This window comes from Rhinocladiella mackenziei (assembly GCF_000835555.1).
Source record: "Rhinocladiella mackenziei CBS 650.93 unplaced genomic scaffold supercont1.2, whole genome shotgun sequence".
Classification (NCBI taxonomy): Eukaryota; Fungi; Ascomycota; class Eurotiomycetes; order Chaetothyriales; family Herpotrichiellaceae; genus Rhinocladiella; species Rhinocladiella mackenziei.
In genome coordinates this window covers 285,317-301,017 of record NW_013550603.1, presented here as the reverse complement: position 1 = coordinate 301,017, position 15,701 = coordinate 285,317, and the positions used below count along the sequence as shown (strand labels likewise).

At 50.9% G+C, this 15,701-nt stretch overlaps 7 protein-coding genes across 7 annotated transcripts; 2 read left to right on the top strand and 5 right to left on the bottom strand.

Moving 5' to 3' along the window:
* Positions 1 to 682: 682 nt before the first annotated feature.
* Positions 683 to 1,551, bottom strand: Z518_01916 (2-deoxy-D-gluconate 3-dehydrogenase; the record flags this gene model as incomplete). Its single annotated transcript, XM_013418945.1, has 2 exons — positions 683 to 1,339; positions 1,423 to 1,551. The coding sequence occupies 2 exons, from the start codon at positions 1,549 to 1,551 to the stop codon at positions 683 to 685; spliced, it is 786 nt and encodes a 261-aa protein (XP_013274399.1).
* A 2,061-nt stretch (positions 1,552 to 3,612) lies between these two features.
* Positions 3,613 to 4,752, top strand: Z518_01915 (L-arabinitol 4-dehydrogenase; the record flags this gene model as incomplete). Its single annotated transcript, XM_013418944.1, has 1 exon — positions 3,613 to 4,752. One exon carries the CDS (start codon positions 3,613 to 3,615, stop codon positions 4,750 to 4,752), a length of 1,140 nt encoding a protein of 379 aa, XP_013274398.1.
* A 283-nt stretch (positions 4,753 to 5,035) lies between these two features.
* On the bottom strand, positions 5,036 to 6,094 carry Z518_01914 (uncharacterized protein; the record flags this gene model as incomplete). The annotated part of the gene is made up of 1 exon (XM_013418943.1): positions 5,036 to 6,094. The coding sequence occupies one exon, from the start codon at positions 6,092 to 6,094 to the stop codon at positions 5,036 to 5,038; it is 1,059 nt and encodes a 352-aa protein (XP_013274397.1).
* A 442-nt stretch (positions 6,095 to 6,536) lies between these two features.
* On the bottom strand, positions 6,537 to 7,835 carry Z518_01913 (uncharacterized protein; the record flags this gene model as incomplete). The annotated part of the gene is made up of 1 exon (XM_013418942.1): positions 6,537 to 7,835. One exon carries the CDS (start codon positions 7,833 to 7,835, stop codon positions 6,537 to 6,539), a length of 1,299 nt encoding a protein of 432 aa, XP_013274396.1.
* Positions 7,836 to 8,268: 433 nt separating this feature from the next.
* Positions 8,269 to 10,608, bottom strand: Z518_01912 (uncharacterized protein; the record flags this gene model as incomplete). The annotated part of the gene is made up of 2 exons (XM_013418941.1): positions 8,269 to 9,045; positions 9,094 to 10,608. The coding sequence occupies 2 exons, from the start codon at positions 10,606 to 10,608 to the stop codon at positions 8,269 to 8,271; spliced, it is 2,292 nt and encodes a 763-aa protein (XP_013274395.1).
* A 511-nt stretch (positions 10,609 to 11,119) lies between these two features.
* Positions 11,120 to 13,055, bottom strand: Z518_01911 (uncharacterized protein; the record flags this gene model as incomplete). Its single annotated transcript, XM_013418940.1, has 3 exons — positions 11,120 to 11,914; positions 11,965 to 12,073; positions 12,133 to 13,055. The coding sequence occupies 3 exons, from the start codon at positions 13,053 to 13,055 to the stop codon at positions 11,120 to 11,122; spliced, it is 1,827 nt and encodes a 608-aa protein (XP_013274394.1).
* A 583-nt stretch (positions 13,056 to 13,638) lies between these two features.
* On the top strand, positions 13,639 to 14,148 carry Z518_01910 (uncharacterized protein; the record flags this gene model as incomplete). The annotated part of the gene is made up of 3 exons (XM_013418939.1): positions 13,639 to 13,743; positions 13,799 to 14,053; positions 14,104 to 14,148. The coding sequence occupies 3 exons, from the start codon at positions 13,639 to 13,641 to the stop codon at positions 14,146 to 14,148; spliced, it is 405 nt and encodes a 134-aa protein (XP_013274393.1).
* Positions 14,149 to 15,701: the final 1,553 nt, after the last annotated feature.

Genomic DNA, 15,701 nt, shown 5'->3' with positions numbered 1-15,701 from the left:
TCTTTCCAAGGCTCGAAACCGCATCCGGGCTTTTTTCCCACCAGCAACTACTATTTCGGAGGGGGTGATATGGGGGCTGTCAAACCAGCATCTCTCTCGACTCGAACCAACAACTGACACACCACACAACAGGTCGAAGTAAGAGCGTGTGTCTAAGGATCACTTCAAAGGTAGATAAGTAGACTCTTCCATACGAAGTAGGTAGGTAAAAACGTCGAGATACACCAAAGGTGGGCTGGGAACACTCATGCCCAGTTGTCAATTGCTGTTGTTGCTAACTGTCTCCTTCCTATTCTCCATGTGCTCCCCCCTTCTTTTTCCCATATACACTCGACCAGGGTAACTTTCGTAAGCAGGAAGCTGTATCACGTGGCTATCGGCAGCCTATCGTTATAGGGTCAATAGGCTTTACCTTTAACTAATTTCTAGGGAACAATTAGCTATAACCTTGCCTATCGTCCTCTTACTCAAGCAGCGCTAATAGTTAAGATTTCGGGGCCCCACTTGGCTAGGCTTCCGCTACCGGCGCCTGGAACTGCAGGCTTCAGATCACGTGCCACTTGTTCAGAGCTAACGACCGCTACTTGGGAAGTTCTTTGGTCCGAATGGTATCGACCCTTCTAATCATCTAGTAAATAAATCTCGTGCTTTCTGCTAACCGAATGGAAAATAGATCACCCTCTCACCGGCCCATCCATCCTCCGTCAACTGTCAACACCTCTCCACTGACGTAGGCGCTCGCTTTGCTTGCGAGATACACGACTGCGCCCTTGAAATCTTCTGGCTTGCCCCATCGGCCTGCGGGAATTCTCTCTAGAATTTGCCTCGCCCTCGTCTCATTCGCGATCAACGCCTCATTCATGTCCGTATCGATGTAGCCAGGCGCAATTGCGTTGACCTGAATACCCTTGCTGGACCACTCGTTACTTAGTGCCTTGGTCAATTGTGCCACACCACCCTTTGACGCCGCATATGCTGGAACCGTGATTCCGCCCTGGAACGTGAGAAGAGAAGCAACGTTGATAATACTTCCTCGTGATCCTGAGGCTGGCGGAGGTTTTGATAAGAGATAGGCACCAAAGTCGCGACATAGCGTGAATACCGTGGTTAGGTTGACTTGTAATACCGAGTTCCAGTCTTCCAGTGGGAATTGGTGTGCTGGATGTCTCTTCTGAATGCCTGCGCTAGTCAACAGAATATGCATGTCGTGGCCGGCTTTGACGAGCTTCGGAATGACATTCTCAACCGACGATTGATCTGAAAGATCTGCTGTGACAATTGTGGCTTTCCGTCCCAATTCTTGGATCTGGGTGTATGTCTTCTTGTTGCTTTCGTCTCTCTGTTAACTTTGGTGATCAGCACAGTAGTCTTCGCGTTGATTCATGGATATCCTTCGCAGAGGTTTGTTTGACGGTTCCCTACCTGAATGAGGATGATATCTGCACCAGCTTCTGCCAGCGCAATAGCCATGGCGGCACCAATACCCCTTGTGCCCCCAGTGACCACGGCTGTTTTGCCGGCCAGAGAGAACATCTTGACCAGGGCCTCCATCTTAGATAACTGCGAAACAGTGGGCTGGTTGGGATTTTTAGAGATGACTTTGTTCCCAAAACCGAACGACGAAGAAAGAGCTGTGGCAGAACAGTGGTTCTAGTTCTCATTTGAATCGGTCGATAGTCACCCTCTCATATCAAAATTCCTCTGATACTGAATCACCAAACCAGTAATTCACGGCGAAGACGCCGGCGCCATGTGAACCACAGGACAAGACACCCAGAGCCTGAGCGGTCGGCTATTGAAGTTCGGGAGAATCAAAAGCCGACAATGAAGAGTATGGGGGTCGATAATCTCCGCTCAAATGCCCCTGAAAGTCAGACAGCCTCGTCAGGGCTCGGAGAGAACGGCGTCACTAGTCAAGCGATAATTGAGCCTGGTCGTGTACTTACTGTCATGTTTGATTCAACAGAGTGCCGGAATGACATTTGATCAACCGTCAAGCGCGACATCTCGGACATCCACAACAGGCTCTCAGGCTTGCCAATATAGGCCAGGTCATCCCTCGTTCTCGGATTCAATGAGAGAACGTTGATTGCCGACATGGATTCGCCAATATACGTTCATCTGTCGAGACAACCATGACAATGGATGCGAGGAAAGAGGGCGTTTACGCCTGGAGATTGTCGAAAATCTTGTTATAAAAGGACTAGGCCACCACCTCTGGTATATCCATCCCCCAGTCTTTCACCAATAGTCAATCGCTGCCTTTGTCGCGGATTTCTTGTCAGTCGTTTTGCAGTGTTTAATTTTCCAATACCAAGACAGAATGTGGTCGGTCATCAGCTGGCCGGGCCACACCCCTTCCTTATTTGCGTGTATGAACGCCGCTCCACTCAAAGGAAAGGGGTCTGCCCACTTTCAACACCTAAGATCTGCTCGACTGATGAGAGGCAGCGGTTCTACAGGCGCTCGTTGACGAATTCACCTTCTGCTCGCGGTATGCAGTGGTAACATTTTGCTTAAAGAACACACAAGCAACGTATACTGGTACAATTCCCTGTTCCGTCCCGGAGCTTGCCCCTTGTTGAAACAGCCGGTGTAGAACTTGTTCGGACATTTCAAAGGTAATTTTTACCGGTTGTTCTTCCGCCGTAAGACGATTAATATGATACCACAGGCTTCGTTGCTGTCGATCACACGAACGAGGTGATCGTGGTAGCTTTCCGTGGAACTATTTCGACGGGAAATAAACATGCCGACCAGAAGATTATTTCAAATGGCCATTCTCTGTGCGGTTCTCTGCGCGCCAAACTCAATGATTATTACTGGAGCCTTTTGAACAATGATCAATGACGCCTCCATCAGCTGTCCAAAAGAGAACCTAGTACAAACAGCCACACGAGGCTGGCCTTTGGAGGAAGGCATTTGACCTTGATCTTGTTATGTCTTACCTTCACTTCCTCGGCTGTTGTAACACCTTTGGGTCATCTCCTGTTATTGGGAATCTCGATGATGGGCAGCAAGAGACCCAATAATCAGGTCCGAGACCACCCCTTATCAATCACCGTGGTGTATCAACTTCGCCCAGCAGCCACGAACCAAAACGAAGACGTACTCCGGCTCTATGCGGACAGAGAGAACAAACCAAGTTAGCCTAGTGGAATGGAATCTCGACGGAGGGAGATGGGCCGAAACGGGTAAAATGTCGATGGTAAGGGAATGGGCGGAGAGATAATCCGTTAAGTCAGCGATGGCAGTCCGAAAGAGGGAATCTCGCGGCGGTCACTGAAAATTGCCGAAGAAAACGCCCCACAGCAAGGGTAAATAGTGGGGTAACAGGCATGTCTTCTCAATATATACCGAATAATGCAGGAACATACGTCTATAGAGTACCAGAGATACATTACCTGCGGATTCCTATTTCATACCCGGCATCACCCATCGCCTATCTTCCGAGTTAATCATCTTCCATCTTTCGTGTCCGTTTCAGTCGTATATATCTCTTTCGTTCCGTCTGCTCCCCCCACCGGAGAAAATACATCGCCAGGAAAGCAATATATCCGCGCCGGTATTTTCTTCGCCTCCGTCAATTCTTCGGTCATGTCTACTTCCACCATGACCACCACGGCCACCATTGGCACCATTCCTACCACCGGTGAATCCGATCTCACCAAGTCCAATATCGGCGTATTCACCAACCCCAAACATGACCTTTGGATCGCCGAAACGTCGCCGTCCCTCTCCGATGTGCAGGCAGGAAAAGGTCTGAAAGAGGGAGAAGTCTATGTGGGCGTAAAGTCCACTGGCATATGTGGCTCCGATGTTCATTTCTGGCACGCAGGATGTATAGGTCCCATGATTGTCACCGGCGACCATATCCTCGGTCATGAATCTGCAGGCGTTGTTCTCTCCGTCCATCCCTCGGTCGCCTCATTAAAACCGGGAGATCGAGTAGCCATCGAGCCCCATATTCCCTGCTTTAAATGCGAACCCTGCTTGACTGGAAGATACAATGGATGTGAAAGTGTCGAATTCCTCAGTACTCCCCCGATCGATGGGCTGTTAAGACGATACGTCAAACACCCTGCAGTATGGTGCCACAAGATTGGGGACATGAGTTATGAAAATGGGAGTCTGCTGGAGCCACTCTCGGTAGCACTTGCCGGTATGGATCGCTCCGGTATCAGACTCGGTGATCCGGTCCTGATATGCGGCGCCGGGCCCATCGGTTTAGTCACACTCTTATGCTGTGAAGCAGCTGGTGCTTGTCCTCTCCTCATCGTCGACATCGACGCCGGCCGATTGAAATTCGCCCAGTCTCTTGTCCCTGGTGTCTCAACATATCAAGTACCCATGGACAAATCCGCCGAAGAATGCGCAGATGGATTCATTGCGGCAATGGGAGGCATTCGACCCCGCGTCGCCATGGAATGCACCGGCGTGGAATCCAGCGTGGCGAGCGCCATCTGGAGTGTCAAGTTTGGCGGCAAAGTGTTCGTCATCGGAGTGGGCAAGAATGAGATGAAAGTACCCTTCATGAGACTCAGCACACAGGAGATCGATCTCCAATATCAATATCGATACAGCAATACCTGGCCCAAGGCCATCCGGCTGGTGGAAAACGGTGTGATCAAGCTGGATAAGTTGGTCACCCACCGATTCAACATTAGCGACGCGATCGAGGCGTTTAAGACCGCAAGTGATCCCAAGAGCGGAGCCATCAAGGTTCAGATCAAGAATGATGATAGCTTATAATCTGATTTCTGTTCTGGCCACAATAGCCATAGACCGGCGGGCGGGACGGATGTTTGAAGTCAAGATGATTTCAAATAGAGAAGCATACGGGGACCCCTGTTGGTGTTTGTTGCATCTGAGCGTGGGACACTTGGGATCCTGGGATCAGTTCAATCATACACTATAGCATACAGTTGAAATAGAATGCTCATGGCTTCTGCCTCCGAACAGAACGGAATAGAGAATTCAATCCTGATTCCACCATGGTCTTCATCCGGCTCACTCACTCGCTCATTCGCCGAACTCACCGAATCACACCCGGGATCTCCCTCCCGTCCAACCACGCCCGTACCGCTTCTACCTGCTGCTCGTACCACGCGTGCATCGTCTCGTCCTCGGCATAGCCCATGTGCGGGCTCAACAGGACTCTTCCCCGGCCCTCGACGCCCCAGTACCCATCCCTCCGCCACGGACTCTCTGCAGGCAAGGGCTCAGTGTCAAACACATCCAGCCCCACCCCGCGGATCGCGCCCGTTTCCAACGCACTCAACAATGCCGCCTCATCAATCAGCGGTCCACGTGACGTGTTGACTAGAAACGCAGACGGCTTCATGCCCGCCAGATCCGGCGCGCCGACAATCCCCCTCGACCGGTCCGAAAGCACGTAATGTACGGAGAGCACGTCGGCTTGTGCAAACAGTTCTGCCTTCGACGACGTCACCTGGAACGAGCCAGCGGGTAGTCCGCGCGACGCAGCCGCAACATCGGCTTTTTCCTGCGTCAGGCTGCTCGACCACGCGAGCACGCGCATGCCGAAGCCCAGGATCCCCGTGACGGCGCATTGGGTGCCTAGCCGTCCAAGACCCAAAAGGCCCAGCGTCTTCCCCGCCAACGACGAGGCGAGTGTCGTCTGCCATACGTCCGGTCTCGTCTTGAGCAAATGGTCACCGGTTGCGAGGTCCTTGGCTAACCCCAGGATCAGGGACCAAGCCACTTCGTTAGTGGCGTCGTAACCCTTGACGGCGTTGGGTTTGGGGCCCGTCCCGACCACGGTGATGGCCTGGTCTTTACACGCGGCCACGTCAATGGCCGCATTCCTGTTTCCCGTCGTCAATAGGACCTTTAAGTGGGGAAGCTGAGAGAGAAGTGAACGGGGGAATTGTGTCCGCTCCCGCATCGACGAGATGATGGTGAATGGTTTTAGACGTGCCACCAGCGCATCGTGATCCGAGGGGATGCGTGCGTTGAGGGTCTCAGGGAATGTGTGGATTTCGATTTTAGAAAAGGTCGTTAGAGGTTGGAAGTGAGGCAGGGCGATGCCGGCGTAGTCGTCAAGGATGGCGAGTTTGATGGGTTCAGACATGGTGGGTCTTGATATAGATTTTGGTTGATGGTTGGGATTTGGAACGTAGGGAGGTACAGGAGCAGGACGTGATATGATGTTGATTGTGGCAGAGAGTCTCTGGCTGGCCTTGTGCGTAATTCTCATGAATTAGATGGAGCGATGGATGCCATTGAAGGGAGTCTGTTATACCGTGTTTGACATAATCCTCCATGAGCAACGTGAACTGGGACTGGAGATGAATGTCGTGCTCGTTCGGCGATTCTCCGCTGTGGAGAAAGAGAGATGCCGGTTGCTGGGGTGGTCCGCTTACCCTCGACCGGATGACAAATGGTCTTCCTATATATTGGAGAACCTCGTTGGGATTCCACTTGAGATGATGGGCAAAGAGGCGAGATGTATCGGGAATAAGAGGCGGGTATGGAAGAGGGAAATTACGGCTGGTTACTTTTCTCCATTGCTCTCACTTCCCCAAATACGTCAACGCAGCTACAACCAACGCATCCACCCCGGTCGTCAACGTCGGCTGCAGAACCGGCGCAAAGTACGGACTATGGTTCACAGGGATATTTTGCTCCTCGCCCTTCTTCATCATCTCGTCAAATTGAGTCTTCTCATGCCCTCCAAAGAACCAGAAGCAATAAGGGCGCTCGACCGCTGATCCAAGCATGCCAAAGTCCTCACTCCCCAGCACGTTCTTGATATTTGGATCATGCTCGTCGCCAAAGTACTCCGAGAAGGATTGATTGATTGTGGCCGTGACCTGGTCGTCATTGACAGTGATGGGGAAGGAAGATGTGGGCTCAATGGTGGCTTCTCTGGGGCAGTTCCCGGCGAGACATTCGGCCTTGACGATGCGCTTCACGGACGCAAGGATTCGTTCGCGCCATTCCACGCTCACAGAACGGATATTGATCTTCAGCACTGCTTCGTCGGAAATGACATTCTCAGTGCTCCCCGCTTGTAATGCTCCCACGGTGACCACGGCGGTCTCATCCGGCGGCACCTCCCGCGAAACAATCGTCTGTAATCTGACGACGATGTGACTTGCAATCACCACGGGATCAATAGTCCGATGCGGCATCGATCCATGCCCGCCACTTCCGTAAATGGTAATCTTGAAACTGTCCGCCGCAGACATGACCGGCCCGGCCCTCGTAGCGGTCTTTCCCGCCTGGAGAGGGAAGACATGTTGTCCTAGCACAACGTCCGGAATGGGACATGCGTGTTTCGACTCGTCGTACAACCCATCGTTCACCATTGCGCATGCGCCACATCCTCGTTCCTCTGCTGGTTGGAAGAGAAATACAATCGTACCAGACCAGGTGGATCGCGCCGCCAGGAGCGTCTCGACGGCTGCGAGTAGTGATGTGATATGGAAATCGTGTCCACACGCGTGCATGACCGGTTTGATAATTCCGTCCGTGTCGCGCATGGTCTTGGTGCTTGCGTACGGCAATCCGGTTTTCTCCTGCACTGGAAGAGCGTCGATATCGGCCCGGAGGAGGATCGTCCTCCCCGGTCCATTGTTCAGGATGGCGATCTGTCCATGTCCCCCGATGCCTGTTCGAATATCTAATTCGCTAGACAGTTTCTTCAAATGTGAGGTGATTAAGGCAGCAGTGTCTTTTTCTTGGGTTGGGAGTTCGCCATGGGCGTGGCAATGTTTGTACAGCTCCTCATATGGCTCCAACTTGGGTCTGTATTTGTCTATGATGGACGAGAAATAGGAGAACTTATTAGAGGCCGTCATGCTTCCCATGATGGGCGCGAAAGTGTCGAAGCTGTCGATAGAAGAAGCTTCGTTCTCACGATAGAATCGAGGATTGTAAAACAGAATATAACGCGACCCGATGGCTCTAGCGGCCGCCGGGGGACATAAACCGTCGCAATCAAAAGCTACGGTCTGACAAGGAAGGCATATAGCAGTTCTCCAAGACTGGAATGAGAGCGTTGTCGTCAGACTGTATCATGTTCTTCTCGACTTTCCTCTGCAAAGTCGATCCCAAGGAGAAGTCCGCTCAACAGCATCAATGCAACGTTTCTCTCAGCCAGAATCCATTCCACCTCGGTAAGTCGGAATGAATCCCTGAAGGAAACATCATTTCGTGAGCCCGCCCCCCGTCCACACGTCAACATTCGAACTCCAAGCGCCATAAAGCATTCCCGTCTCTCATGTCGTTTAAGAGTCCTCTTCATTTGTTCACCGGGCGGATACTTCTGCCCTTCTCACTTTGACCCCGTCTGACCGTTCTCACAAGTCGACTCTTGACACTCGATGCCTTCTCCCGCAAGCTAGATGATCGGCTGAGTGGCTTGCCAGACTCCTTCGGGGAGTCTTTCATAATCAATGCCGTTGTCGATGATGCTGAAACAACCCGACGCTTGACAGTCTTACTCTTAGCACCAGCGACAAACTGTTTGAGCTTCGGTGGTCTTCTTACAAGGCCTCCCAATGGGGTAACGCTGGTCTTTCGAGACATCGCTTTCTCCACAAGTTTAATTTTTCGAACCTTTACCGGGATGCCGGTTCCAGATTTGTAGGCCTTTCCCTTCGCTGGAGCGACCTTGGCCTTCTTGGTGATCCGGCTGGCCCCTTCCTCTATGGCATCGGCGATCTTTCTTTTTGCGCCAGCCAATTTGCCCTGCGCCTTTTTCGTATCTCCTTCTGGGCTTTTTTGTTTTCGCTCCTCTTTTGGTCTCGGTCCCAAGATTCCACGACACTTCTCCGCACCACATCTGCATTCCTGTACATTTTTCTGAGAATATGGGTCAAAGTTGTAGTCATACGTGAGTTCCTCTCCTGTCATGATGCCACGATCGCCGGCGAAGAGAGCCATTCGAGGCTTGTCATTGACGGTCCACTTCTCCATTCGGCAATTAGGATCGCATGAATGGTTGACAAACCGTGCGATTGATCCGCGAGTAGCGTCGATAATCATATTCTGATCAAAGAGCATAAGATAATAGCACTGAATGCAGGGTTAGTCAAGACATTGACCGCTCATGGAATCACTGACCTCATTATTTTTATACATTGTCTTCATTCTGCGCTCGCACTCTTCCTGAGTAATGATTTCTCCAGTGTACTCGACAATGATCTGATTGGGCTCAAAGGAGCGATTGCTTCGGACGCCGTAACCTCGATCGACCGTTTTGATCACTTCAACACCGACGTTGTATTTCCCACCCTTTTTGACTCGTTGGCGGAGGCCTTCGAATGCTCGGTTGCCGCACTGCTCGGGCGTGAGATTGCAATTTCGCTCGTCACATTCATAGTACATGTAGCGGTTCATGCAGTTCTGATCACAGCCAGTTTCAGGCTTGCACATGCAGCTTGAATGTTCTTCGAATTTCGACACCCGCCATGACTGCGCGGCGTCGCCGACAAAGACATTTTTGTTGACCTTTCTCCATTCGTCCGGCTTGGGCTGGCCAGCTGGAAGGGGAGAAAAGACGTCGAATGGAAGTTTGAAGTCTCGGCCCGTCTTCAAGAGACGTTCTCCAGCATACATGGGAAGGGGGAGCACCTTGTTCTCTTTGAGCGGCTCCGAAATTTCTCCCGTCTGGTGTCTCTTCTTCCCCTCAGTCGGACGGCCATCAAACGCTCTTGGCTGACCAGCATAAAGCCCTGTCGACAGCCATTTCTTCTCCCGTCGTCGAGAGACAGGCTTCGGTTGAGCCGGCTCTCCATGGGGGGCCGCACCGCCCTGACTGACCCGTCGCTTCTTTGGATTGGGCAGGCGGAGAGATTGGGACGTAGATTCAATACCACCCAAACTTTTGGATCGGGAGCTGCTTCTCGGCTCCGACGGTCTTTCTTTCCTCTTTCCAAGGACACTGCTAGCAATGCTGGACACAATCTCACTGGCCTTATCAATGACTGGAACGCGAGAGGATCTTCTTGTAGCTTGCTTCTCTGCTGCTTTGCGTCTTTCTTCCCAGGCCCGACTATTTTCCGCCATTTTAGCCTTTTTGGCAGCGACCTTTTCTTCCCGCTGCCGCTGCTCCTCTTCGTCTCGAAGATTGTCCGAAACCTCTCTACTCTTCTTTGTATGCAACAAATCGTCTTTGCTTTCCTTTGCCAACACTTGGCTCACATTCCACGGCAGATCCAAATCAGCAATACTTTCTTTGACCAACATTGATTGGCCTGCGTTGTCCAAATTGACTAAAGTCTCGCCGCTAACTGTTCTGTTCTTTGAATGTTCATCCTCCCCGTTTTCCACCGGGCCATCTGGACTTTCGTTCTTTGTGAGGCGACGGCTGACGCGTCTGGCTCGGCCCTTGGACACTTCTTTCATGCTAACTACGTGCCCATCTAGAGCTGACACGTCGAAGGAACTCTCCGAGGGGGTCGGTAGTTGTCTACGCGGCTGCGTAGATACCACAATGGTGTCAGGGTCATTGTCTGAGGATGTGGAGCTGGCGGTTCGCGACAGTGTCGGCCATGTCTCTGACGACTGTGTAGTGTTGGGGTTGGAATTGGCACCTCGGAACCGGTAAAAGTTCAAAAGGGTCTGCCGGAGAGGCATGTTGACGATCCTGGGCCGTGCTCTATGGGGGGAATATTTCGGGAGAATCGACGCGTCAAATAACTGGAAGCAAGGTGTATAAATTCCAACAAGAAGGAGTGTGTTGTACCCAATGGATACAGAGCTGAAGAGACGCGTGTTTCGAAATTGCAAATGTGAACGTGGTAAGTCAAGAGGCTGGGAAGCAAATGGATGATGGGTCGAGATTGGGAAACTAGCCCGCAAGCCTTAAATAGAGCCTTACGTATCAACAGTCCTGAATCGAAGGTCCTCTCAGTAACAAGGGTTCAGCCAATCGCAGCCCACAGGGCCACAACCTTCTCCATGTGAACGAAAGCATTCACACCGGGCAACTCGTGCCACACTGACGTCCGGCTGATCAAAGTTCCTTGATCATGAAACGAGTGACGATGATGGAGGCTTCTTGAAACCGCTGTGAAAAGGGTGTGTAATTTCTCTCGATTGATACACACTCAGCTTCCAGGAAGCCACAACTATTGTAAACATTTATTCACCTAGCCTCTTTCTTTGGCAACGTCTTTCCAGCAGTTGGGCCTTCAAAAGGCTTCGCCGCACCCTGTACAGGCTTCATCTCCATTCCTCCATTTTGTGTGTCGGCTGCCAATTGGGCCTGCCGCTCCCCCCTCCTCGTTCCAAATCGCTGATCGCCCTCTTCGTACTGCTTCTTGAAGCGAAGATAGGTCGGAGGCTTCGGTCGAGCCAGAACTGAAATCCAATTCTTAATGAAATTTCCCTGAGTGAAGGGCCGATGTCTTTCTGCCTTTGGAAACCTTCGAGACGCAAGGTACTCTCGTGTGGTCTCTCCCTTGCCGACCAGCAACAAGTGATAAACCCACAACGACAAGGGATATGGAAAAGCCAATAATCCATAGATGAACATGGCGAAAGGCACACGATTCCTGTTTATGGAGGTCGATAATGAAACATGTCTCTGGTCACGGTAGGCGAGCACTTGACCCAACGAAGCAAACGCCAAAAAAAGGCCCAAAATTGTCCCTGTGCTGACAAAGGCAAAGAAATACCGGTAGTTGCGTCTCCCCACACAATTATTAATCCACACACAGTGGTGGTCAAGAGTTTCAACACAATTGTCGCAGACCCGGCAATGGTAGCACCGAGGCGGCCGCCAAATGTTGCAAGTCTTGCAGTACTTGACTGGTACGTCCATTGCGGCTGTTCGTGAAGTAGCCAGTCGTACCATGACCCAGTCGTTGGTGGGCGGTCCCAGGGCCAAGGGGTCATTATTATCTTCTGGGGGGAATGGATGAATATTTCGGGGGAAAATCTAAAAATGTGTCAGTACCATTCTAATTTAAAGGTGGACGCAAGCCTTACCCCTGGGTCAACAACGGAAGCATGGACAAAAGAAGAAAGACAGACAAAAAAGAGATAGGCGAAAACGATTGGAATGGCTGGTGACACGTGATGCCACAGCCATGGGGCCCTGCAACTTGATTAGCCCGATGGGAAGGGGGGAAAATAATCCCGACGTGGAGAACTCACGAATAAACAAAAAAGAGTACCGCTGGAAGAATCAAGAATATACCAGTGGCCACATTGATCGGCCGATCCCGAGCATTCTGTAGACGGCCGCCCCACCAGAAGACTGTATTCCCCTCAAAATATTCATAGTTTTTGCCCAAAGCGCTCTTTATGGCGACTTCCGCATTGGAATTGGGGGGATACCGTGGCGAAGTGGCATTCGAGGAGAGTTGTTGATGGCCTGGTTCCAGACGATGCTTACTCGCTAGACTCAGGCCTGAACGAAATGAGAGCGGCGATTTCTGAGGCGGATCGCCAGCCTTGTGGGTGCTCGTAATGTTAAGCCGGGAAGGCCGATGTGACTTCTGCCCATTGGATCCGACTAATTGAGTTTCTCCCTCATTTTGAGAAGCATAATCTTGAAATGGAGCATCGACAGTCTCGGGCGCTTCTGATTGTGTGTATTCAGTCGTAATTGAGGGTGCTGGACGATGACTTCTGGGCATCGCATGAAATGGGCCTTGTCTGCTAGACGCCATACTTCGTGCGTCGTCATCTGCATCTCCATCTGGAATTGGTGCCGGAGGCTGCATGGTCCTCGCACCCAGAGGCCTCCTCAATCTTTGCGCTTGCAGTCTCTGAGAGCTCATCGGCTTAAAAAAGCCCTGTGCAGTCAACGAGGGTACATGTGTGCGACTGGTCTGACTGACGGGACTTTGTGGTCGACTTGAGCTGGCTGTACTTGAAGGAGGTGCAGGATTGCTTTTTACAGAGCGGTTGGTAGGTTGTGCGATGCCTCTTAAATGAGCATATCCATGCTGCGAAGCTGGAGGGTTTGGCAAAGTAGGAAGCGGTGTGACGCCGGATTGTGGCCTGGAATTATATCCATCTTCAGATATGGCCGAGGAGATCTCGCTTCGAGCGGTCGAAGGTCTGGCTGCCATTTGTCTTTGTTTTCGGTTTTTTTTTTTTTTCTCCTTTCTCTTTTTCTCTTTTTGGGAGGTGCTTTTCCAAGTAAACAAGTCGTGTTACGAGTGCGACGTGAGTCGCATATCGTATGTGAAGGACAAGCGACGATGGTGAATCTGGGGAACGTGATATTAGGTTTTACAAACGTCAGGTAGAAGCGGATTTGCGCAGAGGGTATTTCAATGGTGTCTTTAAAATATAAGGCGCGTCTATTTTGTTCAAACGAGGGGATCGGCCATAACGAAGGGTTGAAGGTGAAGCGGGAGATGGACAGTGGGAAGTGAGGGCTGCAAGGAAACAGAAAAGATGGGTTCGATTTCAAGGTTTTAGGGGTCAAGCCATTTTGCCTCGATCCAGACAAAAGGTTCAGACTTGCGGAGAGACTAAAGCATGATTTCCGAGCCTAGGGCCCACTGCAAAGCATGCTGGTCACGTGTTAGCCAAGCCCTCTTGAGCTCCGAGGAGGCGGATTCGACCTATTGCACCTCTCACACCACTCCTCTACGTCCGACAACTTCCCTCTTTCACCACATCGACAACATCGAATTCCATTTTACAATGGCTTTCTTCCCAACATTAGCGCGTCGAGCTGCTGCAAAGGCTGTCCCAGCAGAGAAGGATACAGTGCTGAAGAAGGGAGCTCGACGGGATCCCGAGCTATATGTACGCCCTTGCCCCGAGCTTTTGCCCGTCTGAGCAGGTAATTGACTGTGAGCAGATTCTGTTGGGTATTATGTCTGGCGCTTTTGGCCTTGCAGGATTCTACTTCGGCCGCAAACCTACCTCTGCCACCTCAGAAGCCGAAGTTTCAGTTGCGAACAGTTCAATGCCTTGGGAGGTTGATCATGACCATGAGGATCAGACGAAACATTTCAAATATCAATATCATCCCAAGGGAGACCGAAGTCAGACTCCTAGGAATGCTCCTAGTGCGTTGAATACAGTCATTGTTCCAAACGTTACGCTACCAAAGGTTGGCCGGTCTTACCCAAGTAACTGATGTAATGACTAATTGGTCTCTAGGATGTCCATGACAAGCTCAACAAATGGGGTAAGGAAGGATATTGAGCGGCGTGCGAGTTTCTGAGCCTCACAAAGAGTCCTCACCAAGTGAAATAGAAGAGACGGCGACAAAGTCGGGCGTGATGCAACACCGAATTGTACATATTTGCAAGGAAAGAAGTAGCCATTCTCCCATGGGCCATACTCGCCGACAATCATTTCCTTCTTGTCCGTGGGCCAGTTCTCTTCCGTTGAATCAATATCATGGCGAGAGCATATTCAGTTGAAGTACTGGTCCGAAAGCATTTTCATACACTCGTGGCCGAATGGACAGAGTGTGCCAGGGTCTTGATTCAGACATAGCTTTTTGCCATGCGCCTTGGAATGACATTACCAGTACTGATCTTCCAACAGGGACTGCCTATGCAATAACAAACGTCCGTGACAAGTATTTAACCTCCGTCAAGGTTAGCAAACGTAATATACATTCTTATCCTATAGTCTAAAAAGAGCCCCAAGACTGATTCCACTGTCGAGTGTCATAAATACATTCCAAAAAGTAATGTAGGTCATGTCTCATCCCGCGACTCGAAACACATGAACAAACCCTACGCCAGAGAAAATCGTCAACCTTTGCGTAATGCGAGGTCGAGCCACGACGACTTCCATCCATTTTTGTCGCGCAATCCCCAAAGGTCTTCCAGCAATCTGCATGCCCAAAGATTGGGGGGACATCTGTTTCGAGAGTATATTGACTCTAGCCGAATTATAACCTCTTTTCGCTCCTCATGGTCGTCTTTACCGAGCTCTGCGCCCGCCGATAGCAGGGGGAGGGCTTGTATGTTCATTGTAGAGACCATAATACGAACCATTGCGGATCTGCACTGTTGGGTTTTTGGCCGGCGCAACGGCGCCCCAAGATGCTTGAGGAAGCAACGACGCCGCTGCGACGAGTGGTGCGAGTAATGCTGTCGAAAGCATCATTCTGCCGGAGAATATCAGGATGTAGAACTATTGAGTTTGGAATGTAGCAATGAAGAGGTTCGCTCGGGCTTTTATAGGCCTTGAACAGCATTGAGTCCTGGACAAGCTTCATTAATGTGCCTATCTCTTGTTTTCCATTGCGCTAACGGCAACTTCTCGTTGATAGTCGACATGGAAGCTTGTATAGAGTTCGAGAATATGGAGTACCGCTGTAGATACGCAAACCATGCGGTTAGTGGAACCCATAGTTCCAGTATAGACTGAGACAAGTGGATTCACGGACCTGGGCCTGAAAGCTTTGCGTACTGTGGTGTCAGGGCATTTTTTTCGTGACCCCCTCTACGGACCGCCTATCTAAGTCCATTGACAGCAGTAAGGTTACAGAGGATTACCAGTGATCACGTATTTATAGGTTTAGGAGACTAAACGCAATGGAGTAATGATACCACAGTAGAATACAGAGATCCCACCTCAACAATGATTGGTCGAGACTGTTAGTCTTAGCCGTCTAGTGCTTTCAACATGGCAAAGAGTTTCGGTGGAGCTGTGAAGCTCTCGCTGTTGCGCCGAAAACAGCAAGTGACTGGCTTGCCTTCCACGAGATTCGAACTGGGGAACCGAGTTTCGGGAGGATA